Source organism: Genypterus blacodes, unplaced genomic scaffold, assembly GCF_046128005.1.
Source record: "Genypterus blacodes isolate CSIRO-AG114 ecotype Tasmania unplaced genomic scaffold, CSIRO-AGI_Gbla_v1 ptg000195l_1, whole genome shotgun sequence".
Lineage (NCBI taxonomy): Eukaryota > Metazoa > Chordata > Actinopteri > Ophidiiformes > Ophidiidae > Genypterus > Genypterus blacodes.
In genome coordinates, this window is record NW_027466995.1 from 1,604,876 (window position 1) to 1,621,547 (window position 16,672).

General features: G+C 44.4%; 1 protein-coding gene across 1 annotated transcript; it reads left to right on the forward strand.

The window, feature by feature from the left end:
- Window positions 1-3,079: 3,079 nt before the first annotated feature.
- socs5b (suppressor of cytokine signaling 5b) lies at window positions 3,080-16,368 on the forward strand. Its single transcript, XM_076169295.1, has 2 exons — window positions 3,080-3,443; window positions 9,480-16,368. The coding sequence occupies exon 2, from the start codon at window positions 9,499-9,501 to the stop codon at window positions 11,200-11,202; it is 1,704 nt and encodes a 567-aa protein (XP_076025410.1). The 5' UTR covers window positions 3,080-3,443; window positions 9,480-9,498; the 3' UTR covers window positions 11,203-16,368.
- The last annotated feature ends 304 nt before the right edge of the window (window positions 16,369-16,672 follow it).

Consider the following 16,672-nt stretch of genomic DNA (forward strand, 5'->3'; position numbering starts at 1 on the left):
CCTATTATCTTTACTCTCATTTTGAGTTCTGTAAACTGTAACAAATATACAGATTTGAATCACCAAATGTTTTGTCATCACATCTTTACATGATATTCCATTGGTGCTCACCTTCAGCTGTCTCCTGGCAGTGTTTGGAGAAGAACTGCAACAAGTAAACATGCTTCATTGCTGGCAGGTCTACGAGTGGTTTTAAAGATTGAAGCTGTTTATTTAAACCCTGACGTGGGTCTGATGGGGCTCTTGGGTGATAATTTCTCATTAACTCAGACAAGTATCCATAATTTTCTGGGGTAAATACTCAAAACTTAATCATTTGCACACATCCAAATGTCAGCCCACACATTCCAAACACACACACACACATTGTCTGATCATCATGCAAATCAATCTCAAATTCTTTCTTACAGCAGTGCGTATGCCCAGAAAGTATGTCCAGCACTTTTCTGGGCACTTTCTGCAAATGTGTAGTATACTTATTTATATCGCGTACAGGATTCATAATGAGGCTCCGCTGCCAGGAGATGGAGCCATTTGCCATCAACTGACCCTCTGTCAGCAGTCAGGTAAATCTACCACCCATGGTTAGGTTAAGATACTGGTTAGGTTGAATTGGTGTTATTTGGGTTAAGGTTCATCCATCCATCTATCCATTGAATATGAGAAACTCAGAGTGATACCGACAGAGTTTTATTTCCATTCTGCTACCACAAGATGGCAACCCTGTCACAGGAGAAATCCCATGTGTAACAAGTTCCACACAAAACCTCAAAATCACCAATAACTATCGATGTTTTGACCAAAATCCCTGTTGATGTTGCCATGGGTATCCTGATCAGCTCTGTGCTGCACTTATCCAGCCGTATTCTCAGTGGCACAAGCGTAACTGGAGTTTCCATGCAGACCAATAGAGTTAGTTACAATTAGATTACAAGAGCCACTCCCAGATTAAAAGCTTTGAATATACTGTATGTCGTATCTCTCCAGCAACATAGACAGGAATAGACAGACAAATTGAATATGAACAGCAGGCTGAGATTCGGAATTAGGTCAAATCAAGAAGCGAAATGAGTTTTATACATCAAAATGAAAAAGACAAAAGAATTCAAAGAGATAGTTGCATGAACTGGCAAGTTCTCCACAGTTTTATAGTCTCAAAAAGTCATAAATATAATTTGTACATTCGTTTATGATTGATTTAGTGTCAGGAGAGAATATCTTACACTTAATAATGTCTTCATATCTGCTGCTCTAAACTGAGTTTAAACTGAATATTCATCAGTTAGGAATCTTTTCTTATTCATAGAACTATCATAACCCACCCTTTCCTTTCATCATAGATGCCAGTGAATCATAGTAATATTGTAGTAGTGAATCAGTGTACTTGTCGATTGCCTGCAGATGAAACAGTCAGCGTGGACATGGGAGGAGAGGCCCATGTTGACAGTAAAATTGTGTGAATCACCTCTAAAAGAATCGGTGCTAATCCAATTCTCTTTCATTTCCTTTCATAATAACACAAATTAGATCAGCAAGTCGGAGATGTAAAAGCTAATGTGTTCATACTGCTGGTGATTTCCCTGGAACTCAACCTCAGGTCCAGCTAACTACTATATTACTCACGCTAGTTCCTCTTCCCATTATGCCTGGTGTCATGTGCTCTTGGATGATCTGACTCCAGAAGATTACCTCATTGACTAAGTGACTGTGAATGCGCCTTTGAGATGTTTGCTTGTCTAAAGATTTCTTGAGGTTTAAGCTATGACACACCTCAGGTTGTCTGTATGCCGTACACAGTATGATTCTAGAGCAATAGAAAACTTGAGATTGTGGCTATAATAAGCATATAAATATCAACTTAATTTCACTTGAGACATTCGTTTTTGACATTTTACCCTCTTTTCATCTCTGCATCAATAATACCATTAGACCTTCCATCAAGGAGGTTGTGTTTTTGGCCTGGCTTACCTCAGAAGCTACTTTCCTTCAATTAAATTTGGGGAATAACTAGGCCATTTGCCAAGAAATACGTGTTTTTGGAGTGGATAGCACCTCCATGTGGCCATTAATAACTATGTGTCCTATGGAGTGGCTCAGAATTGTTGAACTAGGTGTCTAGGAAGTAAACTTATTGATCCTAGATTTTTTAGTTAACAGACACATCAGGCTAGCAGTACAGTACAGATACTATCTATACCTTCACAGGATTTAGATCTTCTCCAAAAACCATGGCTGCAGTCAGATTTTGTGCATTTTCCGTATCCGAGCAGATTTGGTGTGTGGGTAGGGGACTTTTATCGGGGGGTGCAGGATTTCTAAGTACACCCCTGCCTCTGTAAGGTGAAGTTCTAGCAATAATGTGCTGCCAATTCTCTCTGCTCCGCCAGGACACTGTGGCATAGCTCAGACTGATCTGACTGTTCAGCTCTCCATTTCCTTCCTGACCTGTCCTTACATTCTCTCCTGCCTGTGTCACCTATGGGTCCCTGAATTCTTTATACATTGTCACCTCTCTCACAGGAGCCACATATGCCCCTTCATCAAGACTTCAAAATACCCCTTAGTGTTCTGGCCAGACTTTGCACGATTTGTAAATGAAGGACAAGAAAACAAAAGGCAAAGAAAACAAGATTTACAAGTAAAGTTTTTCTTTCTAGGATTCAACAGACAATAAACACAATGACATCATACTACTTTAATACTTTAAAATAGTTGTCTTAACTCGCTTTGTAGATTCAGTTTATGCGTCTCTGATTCAATTCAAGTGCATTTTTACACTTTTATATGCATTTTTACATTTTTCACACCATTTTAATTCACAATAATCTTTCTACACCCAAACACGCTGTGAAAGAAACCATAAAATAAATGCAGTGAGTTCAGGCTTGACTGGGGCAACCACCAACATCACTTCACATCTCCACGTTTCCAAGTAGCTTCCAGCGGGGAGCCTCAACCTCCTCCGCCCGCTCATTGGAGCTGCGGTCCGCCCATCACGCTCGGGTCGCTCCGGGGCTTTCCCTATCCGCGCGCATCGTCGGAAGTGGCCGCCTCTCCTCTCCACTCCATTGGACTCTCCCGCTGTCAGTCCGCTCCCCCCACGCTGAATCCCGTCCGCCTCTCGGGCTCTCTGCCTGCTCAGACCGCCGTCATATTGGCTGCCAGGAGCAGGAGCGAGCACGGTAGAAAAGAAGACCCCCACCATGATGAAGAGCGGGCTTTCGCGGGACTTAAAGAACCATTTAGCTTTAAAAACAAGCTAAAGTACTATCCTGCCGCTATTTTAGGAACATTTCGGGATGTTACCGACAAGTACCCGCGTACGGCTCGCGCTTTCATCCGACACCGTGGACCGCAAGGGGGATATATGCCTGACTTCTCTTGATAGCCATTTTTTGCAGACAAAGAGGGCTGTTGAGTAGGGCTTTCTGAAAGACAAAGGGGTAAGCTGTGGAATACGAGGAACCTGCCATTACATGTCTAATACGCCACGTTTGTCTCCGCAGCACCTCCATGCTGCACACACAGCTTCGCTCACTCACGTATATCATTTTGTGTCGCTTTCCCCCCCCAAGCTAACTCAACTAACTCCGCTAGCTGCCTGGCTAAGCGAAAGCTAACTGAACCATTGGAAATCCCATTCAGGGGACTGCTAACAGCTAGCATTTTTGACAGCTCGTAGCTAAGCCTGAACTATGGCAAGGCAGTCTGCGTTTATTGACGACTAAAATCGAATAGCTAATTTCGACACTTTAGGTTGAGTGTCTAAGTCAAACATGAACCCCGGCCTTTATTTATGTCGCTGTTAGCGTTGTTGAAGTGTTAAATGGCTACTGTGTGCCTGGTTAACGTGTTAGCATGTCGGCTAACTTGGCTGTGACCGGGGAAAAGTGGGGCCTCCAGAGACCCAAAGGCCTTCTAACCACGGCTACAGACCAGCTAGAGTAGAGTTGGATAGTTTGGTTGTCTCAAACTAGTGGTAAAAACACAGCTGTTAATTTACGAGAGCAAATATAACGGATCTAGACTATTACACGCTGGTTTCTACTATGGAAGAATATTCTAACCACAGGCAGTTCTGTTCAGTGGGGGTTTAGTCATCGTAAAGTCTACAAAGTCATTGGTTTTAAAACATAAACCAAGTTATGTGTTTCACTGTATTATAATCATTTAATTTCTTGCCTATCTGTAATAATAAATGATGATTTAGTGATTGCAAACTACCAACAAAGCTCCATGCCGACAGGATAATGGATATGCAAGTACCTGCAATGATCAATGGAGCTTTAGTTTCGAAATTTAGTGTCATTTTTCTGAATTAGTATAACTTAATCTGTTGCATACTTAATTGAGAGATGCATCATGTATCAAAGCACTGTCCATGTTGTCACTCGTTGAAATGAAAACTTATCTCGGCTGAAAATAAGTTCACATCTGTACTTTTGTGGTAGAATATTGGTTAGTTAAGGACATCAACTGCACTGCAAATATCTCATTTACTCTGGTCGGAGCAGAGAAGGCGTCCTCCCTCAATCTTGTCCTCTTTCCAGCCCTCTTAGATCAGTATGATCCCAGGAGAATGGGTGTGTTGGGCTGCTGAGAGCTGAAGTAGCCTTGTTTCAGGGCAGCTTTAAATACTCCAAGTGTCGATCGGTCATTGTCAGTGGTGACAATTATAGTGAATTATAAAGGATTACTGTAATTTATATGGCCATTATTGAATTAAAGTTTCACGCGAACTGAAATCTGCAATATTGGCCGTGTCATGAGTCCAGCTCTAGACAAAAAGTTGTATTTCCCTGTTGTAATGCTGCAAAAAAGTATGAAGTATTATTTTTAAAAGTTGTTTGTAATTGGTTTGCAATTGTGTGCTTGATACATACAATGCTGCCATGGTTCTAATATCAGGGCCTGTGATTTTTGTCTTCTTAACTTAACACTAATTGCTGACTGAACTGAAGAATAATGATGGTCCTGCATCGTTTTTGGCATCTATTGTGGTCCTTTGATGAACAGAATGGAACAAAGCTAATGAGGATGCAGATCAGAGGCAGATCAGCTAACTCACCCTGTCGCACACACTGGCAGACACATTCAATGGGCACCGTTTGTTCTCTTGACATGGCATGAGTTGTACAGTTTAGTTGTAGAAAAGCTTATATTTCCTACATAAAGGCTGTAAGATACTTGTTGAGACCATTTCATTTAGATGTGTAATACAGATTTCAGCCAGTGTGTGGTGGACAAGTGTGTTGCAAGAATGTTTTAACTGCCAGGGGGCAACCTTAAATTTTAAAGCTGGTTGACAAACTGCCAACCAGCCATTTGGCTGCCATGACTGACAGAGAGGGATGTCCATGTTTTTATTGTTTATGGTTGGAATGAGGCACATACACAATTTTATAGAAGCACCCCTTTCTGTTCCATTCATTACATTGGCACCTTTTCCTGCAGGCCACAAACTAGTTGCCATTGCTGACTGGTGTAACGCAACAGTAGATGACAATAAATGTAACAACTCGATCCAATATGCATTCAGACTGCAACAGTACTGGCTGTCACAAATATAACTCCAAGGATAAGCGATATGAATTTTGTTTAATGAGGATGTCCAAATGAGCTGATGTAACTGACCTCCCCACTAGCCTGAAAAGCGTGTTTACGAGAGAACAAGTAAAGGCTGCAGCAGTAAGCTTTATCCGACATGCATGTCAGCAGTGGGTGGGGGGTCTTCAACCAACAAAACTCCACCACACTACTAGGCACACCCACTTCGTACAGCTAATGGCTGCACGAAGGGGAGGTATGAAAATTATTATTAGTATGACTTAATTTCTCTCTGGAGCGCTATTTTCTTCCCCAGTACTCAGCAGAGTGAAGTGAAACTGAAAGCGTTGGCCGTGATACCCATTTTATAATCATGCAGAGATTACAAAAGACACCAAAGACACAGAAGTCATGTTAACATCCCCCCTCCCCTCTCCGAAAGTGGACGTTTTCACCTTTTGCTGTTTTGATTAATTGCATTGAGATTACCCAAGACGCACAGCACCACCTTTCCATAATGAAGAGGCGTTCTCTTGACGGTGCACACATCCACAATAGGTACAAACACAGTTACCTTCTCACTTTAAACAAGGAGGCTGCAATGGATGAAGTACACTGCAGCCCTAAGCGGAACAAAACCGAAATATTCAAAGCATTGGCATTCTGAATGATGTGACTAAAATGCAAGCACAAATACGCAAAACGACTTTTTGTCCTAGAATTAGTCCCTGGTGCTTAAAGTTCCTGGCAATGTTTTGCCCAATTGGCCCTAATGCAATGGCACTGTTAGTTGTTGTTGTAATGTTTGAAATTGGCAGAATGAGTTCTCCCACTAATTCAGTTTATTGTTTATAAAACGTTGGTAACCATGAATCACTATTTTCCGTGTATGTTTGTATGTTTGCAATTCACTTGAAACTGTCACCCGTTTGTATTAATCATACATTGATTCAATTTTGCAAAGTTGTGTACTGCCCCCTTCTTGTCTCATTAACTTAACTTTCTCTTTGTTTTTTGTTGAGGTCATTAGTAAGCAGAGGCTAAAATATGCCAACCCACATGGAAAATACAGCTTCTCAAGATGGAGCTGATATAACTTTATCCTCACAATTCCAGTTTCAACTCGGAGGGAAGACAGAGGAACACCGTGCACTTTCAGTTTCTAGAGCAGTGTTTAGTGTTGGCAGTTCAATTGCAATCCAGGCAAATACTAGGAAGTTGGGCTTGTAGCTCAAAAGACTGTCATGTACTTAAAACCTATTTTAATTTATATAGCTCAATAGCATATGCAAAGGACCCAAAAAAGCCAAACATTCTCTAGGCCAGGGAAAACGTCCCAGAAAACTTGATGTATAAAGAAAAAGAAAGAAACCTTGGAAGAGGCAATTCAATCTCCGCAAGCAACCAGGTGTAGGAATAGGAACCACAGATGGGACAAAACGATAAATAGATGTAATATAGCAGAAAATAAAGCCACACTAGTCGAGTCCTAAGTATAAATATATATGACATTAAGGTGTCATAAGGAATAAAAGTCTGATCTCTTTGTTGAGGTAATTAATGGAGAGTGGGTGTTGATTTGTAACAGTGTACTGACAAAAATAATTACCAAATGCATGTTATGGTTATTATAGCAGATTAATTAATGGGTTTGTCTGTGGGAGACATTCCCTTGTGGTAAAATGTCTGATTGTTTCAACTTTCATTTTTGGGGCAATTATTGCGAGACTGTTTGCACTCTAATTTGTTTAATTAAAGGCAGAACTTCCAGGACTTGTAAACTGGTACTCTGCTTGTAATTGAGATGTTATGTTAGCAGCAAAGTTAGCGGGGTTGCGAACGGTTTAGCTTTGGAAGGAAATGATGGCACCTCTTGGTGGCATATGTTGGTCTTGGCTTGGCATCAGCAGTCTCCTCCTGGTGCTGAGCAAGGTGCTGAGCACCCTGTGTGCTGGCACTGATGTGAGCTATGAACAAATCGCTTAGTGCGTCTGATTAGTACTCCTACCTGGAGTAAGGAGGTGTTGGATATATAAAGCCTACTTGGCAAAGAATTGTGTGCGTGTATTTTGCATTTTAGTGATGGATTGATTCTAACTGTTAAGAAGGAAAAAAGTTTCCTAAATTTTATGATGCGATGCCCGTTTTTGTATATTCAATTTCAAATTATAGATCATGATTTTTTGTTTTGTGAGGACTTGTCTGATTTGGCATTTTGTGTTGAAATGACAAAAGGTGTTTTGAAAGCATTTTAACTTCCCCTATTTATCATTAGCATTCTGTCTGGAGTGGCAGTAAAAGGGTGACTACAGCCTTACAGCTTTGAGGAAAGAGCCATTTTTGCTTTGCCCGACTTGCTGAAATGATAATCCATCAAACTTGCACCTATATCATCAAACTAAGCATCATTTCAACCACTAGGTTTACATTGATGTCATCATAGCTGGCTGTGTTTTCTCCCCATTGCTTTGATGACAATCTCCAAAAGGTTGTCTTCAGCATACTCGGCAAAAAAGAAGCATAGAGGAAAGATGATGAATCAGACCATCAGATCATTTTTATAACCACAAATACATAGCAGATCTTTTTTAGATACACACTATGTTCTAAGTTCTAATGGCTGTCAGGTGGAGAATGTATTTCTTTCTATTACTTTGTGTTGTGTGCAGAACAAATCAATATGAAGGAAGACAGTGGCCAGGGTCTAGTAGAGGTTGTGTGATTTTGGATAGTGATACCCTTGGCGACTACCCTTTTAGAAAATCAGCTCAATCAGTCATGTGTTGAAGACCAATCTGGTTTCCTGTGTATCACAACGCACTGTTACAGCTGACCGTGCACATCCATGCTGACTTTATCAGTAGGAACAACCAAACGTAGCCCTGCAAGCCGTTGCCGTGGTGCCAGGTTGCCTCACAGCTGCTTTTAGCATCAGAGGCGGTTTGAGTCGGTTTAAGATTGAAAATGCTAATGGGGCAGCAGGGAATGAAGCAGACTGGTGAAATAAGAACTAACATCCCTCGCTCGAGTTGCTGGAGCATTTTAATTAATGACGCCTTGGTTATTTGGATTGCTCATGCTCGAAATGTGTGTGTGTGCTCGTGAGCAGGGAAATATGTTGCTCGCAAGTGTTACCAATAGATTACATCAGTGCTGAAGTGTTTGTTAAAGTGCTGAATACTTTCAAAGCGAGTTGAAAATTAAATGAATGTATGAGAAAATGACTACTATAGTACTACAATATGAGTGTAATTGAATTATCTGACCATCACTGCCATCTGACCGTTTTGATTGAAGAACCCAACAGGCGAACACCGCGACATAGATGCATGAAGTCCAGCAACTAGTGTGAAACAGAATGATCTTTGCGAGTTAATATGTCGGTACGCACGTTTTGTGTGTGTGTGTGTGTGTGTGTGTGTGTGTGTGTGTGTGTGTGTGTGTGTGTGTGTGTGTGTGTGTGTGTGTGTGTGTGTGTGTGTGTGTGTGTGTGTGTGTGTGTGTGTGTGTGTGTGTGTGTGTGTGTGTGTGTGTGTGTGTGTGTGTGTGTGTGTGTGTGTGTGTGTGTGTGTGTGTGCGCACACATTGGGCTGTGTCTGCTGCTGTTACAGGGAAAGCTTTTGGTCAGGTCGAGACTGGCTCTGTAATACAGTACATACCAGCAGATCCTTGGTTCATTTATAGCTGTGGCCTTGTGTCCCTGCATGTCTGCCTGGCAACTCCTAACTGTGCTGTTCCAACTACTGAAGCTCGCCCACCTCTCAGACACTTTGGCCCTGTTATACTCAAACCATGTCTAATTACTATATACACAGTAGTCTGGCGAATTTAAATGTAGGACATTCTTTATGGAGCTGGAGTTTAAAATGTAGGCACCATAGCTGTTGATTTTTCCACCTGTGACTTAACTAGTTTTGTCTCATTATTTGCAGGTCCCTGGGGCTCCTGTTGATGGAGAAAGTGGGCAAAATGTGGAGCAACCTGAGGAGCAAATGCCAAACATTATTTCACAACACTTCAGGGCCCAGTGAAAGCAGTGTTGAGGCAGATGCTGTCCGCTATACTGTGGATCTTGGGCAAGGAGGCAGTTCGGGTGAAGCTCAGGCGTCTGGGTCATCCAGTCCATCCCAGAGCCTTCTGCCAGTACCAATGGTAACAGCGGGCCGGCGCCATCATAACTGTGTGTCAGACATCCCTCAGATAGTCGAAATCACTATCGACAAGGACACGGAGGATGTGCGGGTGGGCTCGGGGGGTGTTCCCTTGGCCCGGAGAGACTCCTATTCACGTCATGCTCCTTGGGGGGGCAAGAAAAAACACTCATGTTCTACCAAAACGCAGAGCTCTCTGGAGGCAGACAGGCGGTCTGGGCGCTCACGAGGCAGCGGGAGCCGCAGGGACAGACGTTACGGAGTCAGTTCCATCCAGGAGATGGGCGACTCCGTATCTGGAGGACGCAGTCTGAATGTTCGGTCTCTGCGTCAGCGGCTAAGCGACACGGTAGGCCTGTGCTTACCCTTACCCACGCGCAGGCACTCCCGCTCATCTAAGGCCCCCATCACCTCCAAACGTAAGATCCACCTTACAGAGCTCATGCTGGAGACATGCCCTTTCCCACCGGGGTCGGACCTCGCCCACAAGTGGCACTTGATCAAGCAACACACAGAACCCGTCAGCCCGCATTCCCCCACGTCTCTGCTGGATGCCTTTGACCCTGCCCAGCCTTCTCCTGAGGATGAGGAGGAACGTCTGCGAGAGCGCCGCAGACTCAGCATCGAGGAGGGTGTGGACCCACCACCTAACGCCCAGATACACACCCTGGAGGCCTCGGTGCCAGGCTCCTCTCTTTATAAACTGGGACCAAAGATGGCGCCTGTCCAGGGAGAATCTGGGGATGGGAGGGCCTCAACAGCCAGTAGCAGTGGAGGGGCTGGGTCGTCGGGGGTTTGCGGACCGGTGTTTGGGGCTGCAGTGTTGGCATCAGCATCAGCATCAGCCCAGGATTGTGACTCTGAAGAGGACTCGACTACCCTCTGTCTTCAAGCCAGGAGGCCCAAGCAGAGGCACGCATCTGGGGAGGGCCACATAAGCCGGCAGCAACCGGGCCCCTGGAAGGTTCACACCCAAATAGACTATATCCACTGCTTGGTGCCGGACCTACTGCAGATCACATCTCTGCCCTGTTACTGGGGTGTGATGGACCGCTATGAGGCCGAGGCGCTGCTGGACGGACGGCCAGAGGGCACCTTCCTGCTGCGTGACTCGGCGCAAGAGGACTACCTCTTCTCCGTTAGCTTCCGTCGTTACAACCGCTCACTGCACGCCCGCATTGAGCAGTGGAACCATAACTTCAGCTTTGACGCTCACGACCCTTACGTTTTTCACTCTTCCACTGTCACGGGGCTGCTGGAGCACTACAAGGACCCCAGCGCCTGTATGTTTTTCGAACCGCTGCTCACGGCGCCTCTCCATCGGACCTTCCCCTTTGGCCTGCAGCACCTGGCACGAGCTGCCATTTGCCGCTGGACCACTTACGATGGTATCGGCGAGTTGCCGCTACCCCCTGCCCTGCAGGACTTCCTCAAGGAGTATCACTATAAACAGAAAGTACGAGTTCGCTGGCTGGAGAGGGAGCCACCACTCAAGGTCAAATAGGGCGGGCCTTCCTCATGGCCTGTGCACACACTGCAGGAGGATTACAGAACTTTGAGAAATTCCTCATTAGCCATTTAGAGGCTATACTGACATGGCTCTCTGTCTAGTGGGGGATGGAGTTTAAATGTAACAAGCTATACAAGATTCATTCTAATCTTTGTTTTAGATATTATTTACATCACAGAAAATACATATGATTATATTCAATATAATGCTGTCTGGCAAGCACATGTTGTAGTGTTGAACAGTTAATTTTTTTTTTAATTTTTGACGGGGGGAAGGCACAGATATCAGTGTTTTGTGTCCTTCTCTCCCAGGTTGTGCTAAGTGTCTGCCTGATCCCACACCACCACCCCTGCCTGTAGACCTGCCTGCATGCCTGCCCCGTTCATCCAAAATGACTCTTTAGGCCCACACGGCTTGTTGTACAGTTCATTTTGTGCTTTCCGCATTTTGAAAAAAAAAAAAAACACAAAAAAAAGATCTTACTTGGCTTGAAAGAAAGAAAGGAAAAAAAAAAAGCACCTATTAGAGCATCTGCTGCCCGAGAGGGTTTAAAGGTGTGTGTGTGGGTTGAGAGGGAATCTGGCGGTGCTACTGGTGTACTGCAGTAAGAGCTCGTCCCATGGACGGAGCTAACCCAGGCACATCGCTCGCCATCTCCTTTGCACGGGACAGTATTGACTTAAGCCAGAGTCGGGGTGATATACTGAGAGGGTCCACAGTGTTCCCAACAGTTGATCAGGTGGCTAGAATGGGCCGTGGGAAGTCGCGTAGTTCTTTGAAAGGATTGTTCAAGCAGTAAAAAGACAAAATGAATGAATGACTTGTTTTGTAAGCGCGCTAATCATGTTACCTTCCTTCCTTCCCATTTGCGCACCATCGCTTTTGAGACCGCGGGGGAACATTTTCAATGAAACTGAGGAAATGCTCAATTCTTGCCGTTTTCTCATTTTCAAAGCAGAGACTGTCGGTTCTTCTTCTCTGGCCACTGGCACTTTAACTCTGTGCATGCAGTTGTGTAGCCCCCAGACACACACACACACACACACACACACACACACACACACTTCGTCCTGCTTGAGGTGTAGTTCCTAGGTTTTCTCAATTATGGAGCTGCGTTATGGCTTTACGGTGTGTTTGCCACATATGACCAGTGGAAGGTGAGGACAATCGATGAAGTTTGTCCATAGAGAAACAGGACATTACACAGACTAGACGAGCTCGTGTGCTTGGTGAACGACAGCTCTTAGGACGTGATTGCAGTACAGTACCTCTTGAATGCATTTATCTTTTAGACTTGCTTTTACAATTGGGAGTGATTGGATGTATTGAGCAGTTATTGGTTGTTTTTTTTATGAAGAGTAGCTAAGAATTTTATTTTTTTAGCATTTCCTTGGAAGTTGATTTCCATCTCTTGAGATCTTCGTCTAGTGACACCCTGAAGAAACCTCCTCGTTGCCTGGTTGTAGTTCTCGTCTGACTGTAGACGACTCTTATCTCTGGAGGGGTTTGGCATATCTCCCGACACGTTCAGTTACACAATCAGATTGATTTTTCTTCCGTGACTTAGGACAATAACAGCGCCGACTAGTTTGTTATTCCCGACGCGTTTTCATGAAGAGAAAATAGAAGTGTAGCGTACGCGTACACCTTTTTTAGAGAAACGCTCGTCTCGTCTCGTTCTGTTACATTAGAACAGCTTTTCCGGTCCAAACCCAGGGCATGAAATGCTTCGGCCTAGTCCATTCAGCAACAACGTAATGAGGCTGAAGAGAGAAACGATGAAGTGCAGGAGCTCTGAGCTCACGTTGTTAATCATGGTGCACATAACATATTTGTAACAGGTAAGGTTTAGTGGTGCTATGTTCCTTGAGCCAGAACAGTTTTGTGTAATGGTTGTTTGTACATTTGTTACACCTCCTTTCACTCACTAATGAATACTAATGAATTTAGTCTCTGCTGCCACATGAAGACTTCTACACCAGGTTAGAAGTCTCTGTCTGAAGTGGGTCCAGTGCCAGCCCAACTGTAGCATCGTCTTAGCCCAGCTCTCACACGTTCAGCTCCACCTTATTAATTCATATCTTAGAACTTAAAACGAGATCATGAAAGCTAACTAATGAGAGTTTTAATGAATTCTTGATTAACATTTCACAGGATTGACTTGGCTATGAAAGTAGTGAAACAAATGAAAAACTACTCGTACCTTTAGGAGCACAGCAATACCCTGTGTGTGTGTGTGTGTGTGTGTGTGTGTGTGTGTGTGTGTGTGTGTGTGTGTGTGTGTGTGTGTGTGTGTGTGTGTGTGTGTGTGTGTGTGTGTGTGTGTGTGTGTGTGTGTGTGTGTGTGTTTTATTACTGAGGATGATTCATGAACAAATATGAATTATTTTTCTTTCTTGTCGATCTAGAACATCTCGGTCTGTGACCAAAGCTCTCATCATGGAGCTATTTTAAACTCATAAGTTAATGCTTATTGTGCTCAGTGGCTTTGAAATTAAGCTGAATAATACTTCAGCCTCAACCGTACAAGCTGAATAATACTGTAGAAACATTTGAAATCAGTTCAAAGCGGACCCTGACACTATACGGCTCACAGCTGAAGCTTGAAACTCGGTGCTTTACCCGACTGCCTTCACTGAAGCCAGTCTGATATTTTTACATTATATTTCTGGGAGATGGGAGAGCGGCATTATCTCCAAACGCATTTCATTGACCTTTATTTGCTCTCTTCCCTCGCGCGGCGGAACGTGATTAGAATTTACAGGAACGTCGACTCGCTCTCATTGAATTCCGGAACGTTCCCCTCCTCCCTCCCCCCTCCCCTCTGTCCTGCACTTTGTTCCCAGAAAGCTTGAATATTTGCATGCCAATCGCTTTATTTTGTGACGGAGGGGTCTGAAGTGACTGTAAAGAGGGTTACAAACCGATGTTTGAGCCCCTGTGCATGTGCACTTTGACTTTTTTTGGGACTCAACTGCTTGACACACACGCCGTCATTGTCACGGCCCACCTCTGTATGGCGCTACACCCTGGCTAAATCAGGAAACGCCCACTTGTAGACACTAATCGCAGGCTAATTTTACCATGTTTGGATCTAAATTTACCCGGCAACTAAATAGGCCGCTCTGTTACCCAATAGGACTTTTAAATTATTATTTTTTTATTAAGCAACTGCTCTCTTTTTTTCTCTCCCCCCCACCACATCCTTTACATCACTGTGCTGATGGCGACGTGAACGCGGTGTGGAGTAGAGTGGGCCGCTTTGTCCGGTCCTCTACTTTCCCTCCCTCCCTCCCTCCCTCCCTCCCCCCCCACCCCCTCACGCTAACCGACCCCTTACTTAGAGTGATGTCGGCTTGAGGGAGGGCCCCGGCTCACACAATGGCTTATTGAGCGCCCGGGCTTCCTGTTGTGGCAACGGCCGTGCCCGCGGAAAAGGCTCGGGGGATCTGTTGAAGTAAAATAGCACTTTAATTGTGTATTCGTGTATTAATGTGTATCTGGTCAAGACGAAGGGGTGGGGGGGAGATGGCGGAGTGTCTTTGGGACGAAAGGCGGCGGTCCTGATGTATTTCAGTAGAATTCAGGAATTTCAGATTTGGTGGTGTGTGTGTGTGTGTTGTGTGTGGGGTGTATTTGTCTATGGACAGAGCCACATGGAGGGGTTTGCAGTGGACGGTGCAGAGTTGACTGTGAGGGGTGATGATGATGATGATAGTGACCCCTATGAACAATGCCTGCTCCCTCCGCCCCGCCCCGCCCCTTTTGTTCTCAGGCAGGCCCGTTGCAAGGCAAAGTCCCCGGACCCTCTCAGCCCAGTTTTCCCCATGGGAAATATCCGACATTAACCGTAGCACATGTTTGCCATATAAACCGTAGATTTAGGGGTAAATAAAATGTACGTATGAGGAATGATGTAACAGGAGCCTGATGAGAGACGTTTGATTCATCTGTGGTGCGTTAACTGTCTGGAAACACACTCATATTTGCACACGCTTACAGGCCGCATTTCTAACACCTGCACTACGGATATTCACACACACACACCTGCACACACACACACAGACAGATAGACAGACAGCATCCAGCCACCCCCACCTTAAGCCAGGGATGTGAAAACATGGACCACATTAAGCCAGCACCACCTCTCTGTGTGACCCCCCCCCCCCCTCCACAAAGGGAGAAACAAAGAGACGTGTTTACATGTATATTCTATGTTCTTAAGACAAAAACAAAATGCCGTGAATTGAACTATTTTGAACTTATATTGTCACTACTACGACACTATTTAGCTGCACTAAGAGAGCCTCGTTTGTGAAGCCACTGGGTTTGGTTACAGTGACCTCCCCTCCTCCTCTTCCTCTCTCCCCCTCCCCTCCCCCAAACCCTGATCTAAACTCATGGTTTCAGCTCTTTGAGAGGAAAAAAACTAAATATTAGAAACAAATTTTCTCATGTTTCCCATATATTTTTGGAACGCTGGGTTAAGTGCTATATGCAAGCAGGAAAAAAAAAAAAAGATGTATGAAAGAATTATTATTTTACATTATTACTTCTCCCTAATATGCAATGGAGTGTACTGTAACAATGGTTGCAATCCTGTCACTTTAATGCTGTATGTGCACATTGGTTGCTGTGTGGATGTGGGTGCCGGGGCAACAGGACTTGACAATGATGGGAACTAATGGTTGTCACTCTGCAGCGCCGCCACCGCCGCGTTCCCAGACTGCCTAATTCGTTCTGACCAATCACAGGAGCCCTTTCAATCCGGGGGCCACGGCCACTGCCACAGGCTGACCAAGCTCTCGTCAGACGAAGATCACTGTTCCATTCTCTTCTGCTTCTCCTCCTTGCTTTTTTTTTTTTTCTCCTTTTTTTTCCTCCTTTTCTTCTCCTCCTCCTCCCGTCAGGTTGGACTCGGACAGTGTAAACGGCCTAGTCATGTTTCACATTTCAGTGTCTTTGTTGTTTTGTGTATCTGCTTCACCATTCAAAGAAAAAAAGACAAAAACAGTTGTTTTCCAGTATAACCTGTTCATTTTAATGAGCCGTATGATGCGACACTTGTAGCTGTCACTCTTGGTGCTTGGCTGATGCTTCATTGTCTTAATATTCCAAATAAAACTGTTAAGTGTAATCCACATTTAGTATGGTGTATGCTTACGTTACGTGCTGGTACCGTCCTGGCCGCGACCTTGGGAGTCAACCCAGGTGCGATCTGGGTCAGAGGTCAGGTTGACACACGGTGAGGATGCAGTAAATCCAAATTGTCCAACTAACATCTTTTGAACACCTCTGTGACCTTTTCCAGCTTCTAAGTGGCCCAACAGATCTACTTGCTATGAAAGCTTTTGTTTGCATCAATTTAATAGTATTTCAGTTCTGATCTGGACCAAAGTTTGCTTTTTGACTATGGCACTCCAGAGGATAACATGTTTCCATCAAATTAAAGATCCTCTGCCAA

What these genes read in the sequence shown, in the direction of transcription:
- socs5b (XM_076169295.1), top strand. Translation starts at nt 9,499, where the DNA reads ATGGAGAAAGTGGGCAAAATGTGGAGCAACCTGAGGAGCAAATGCCAA.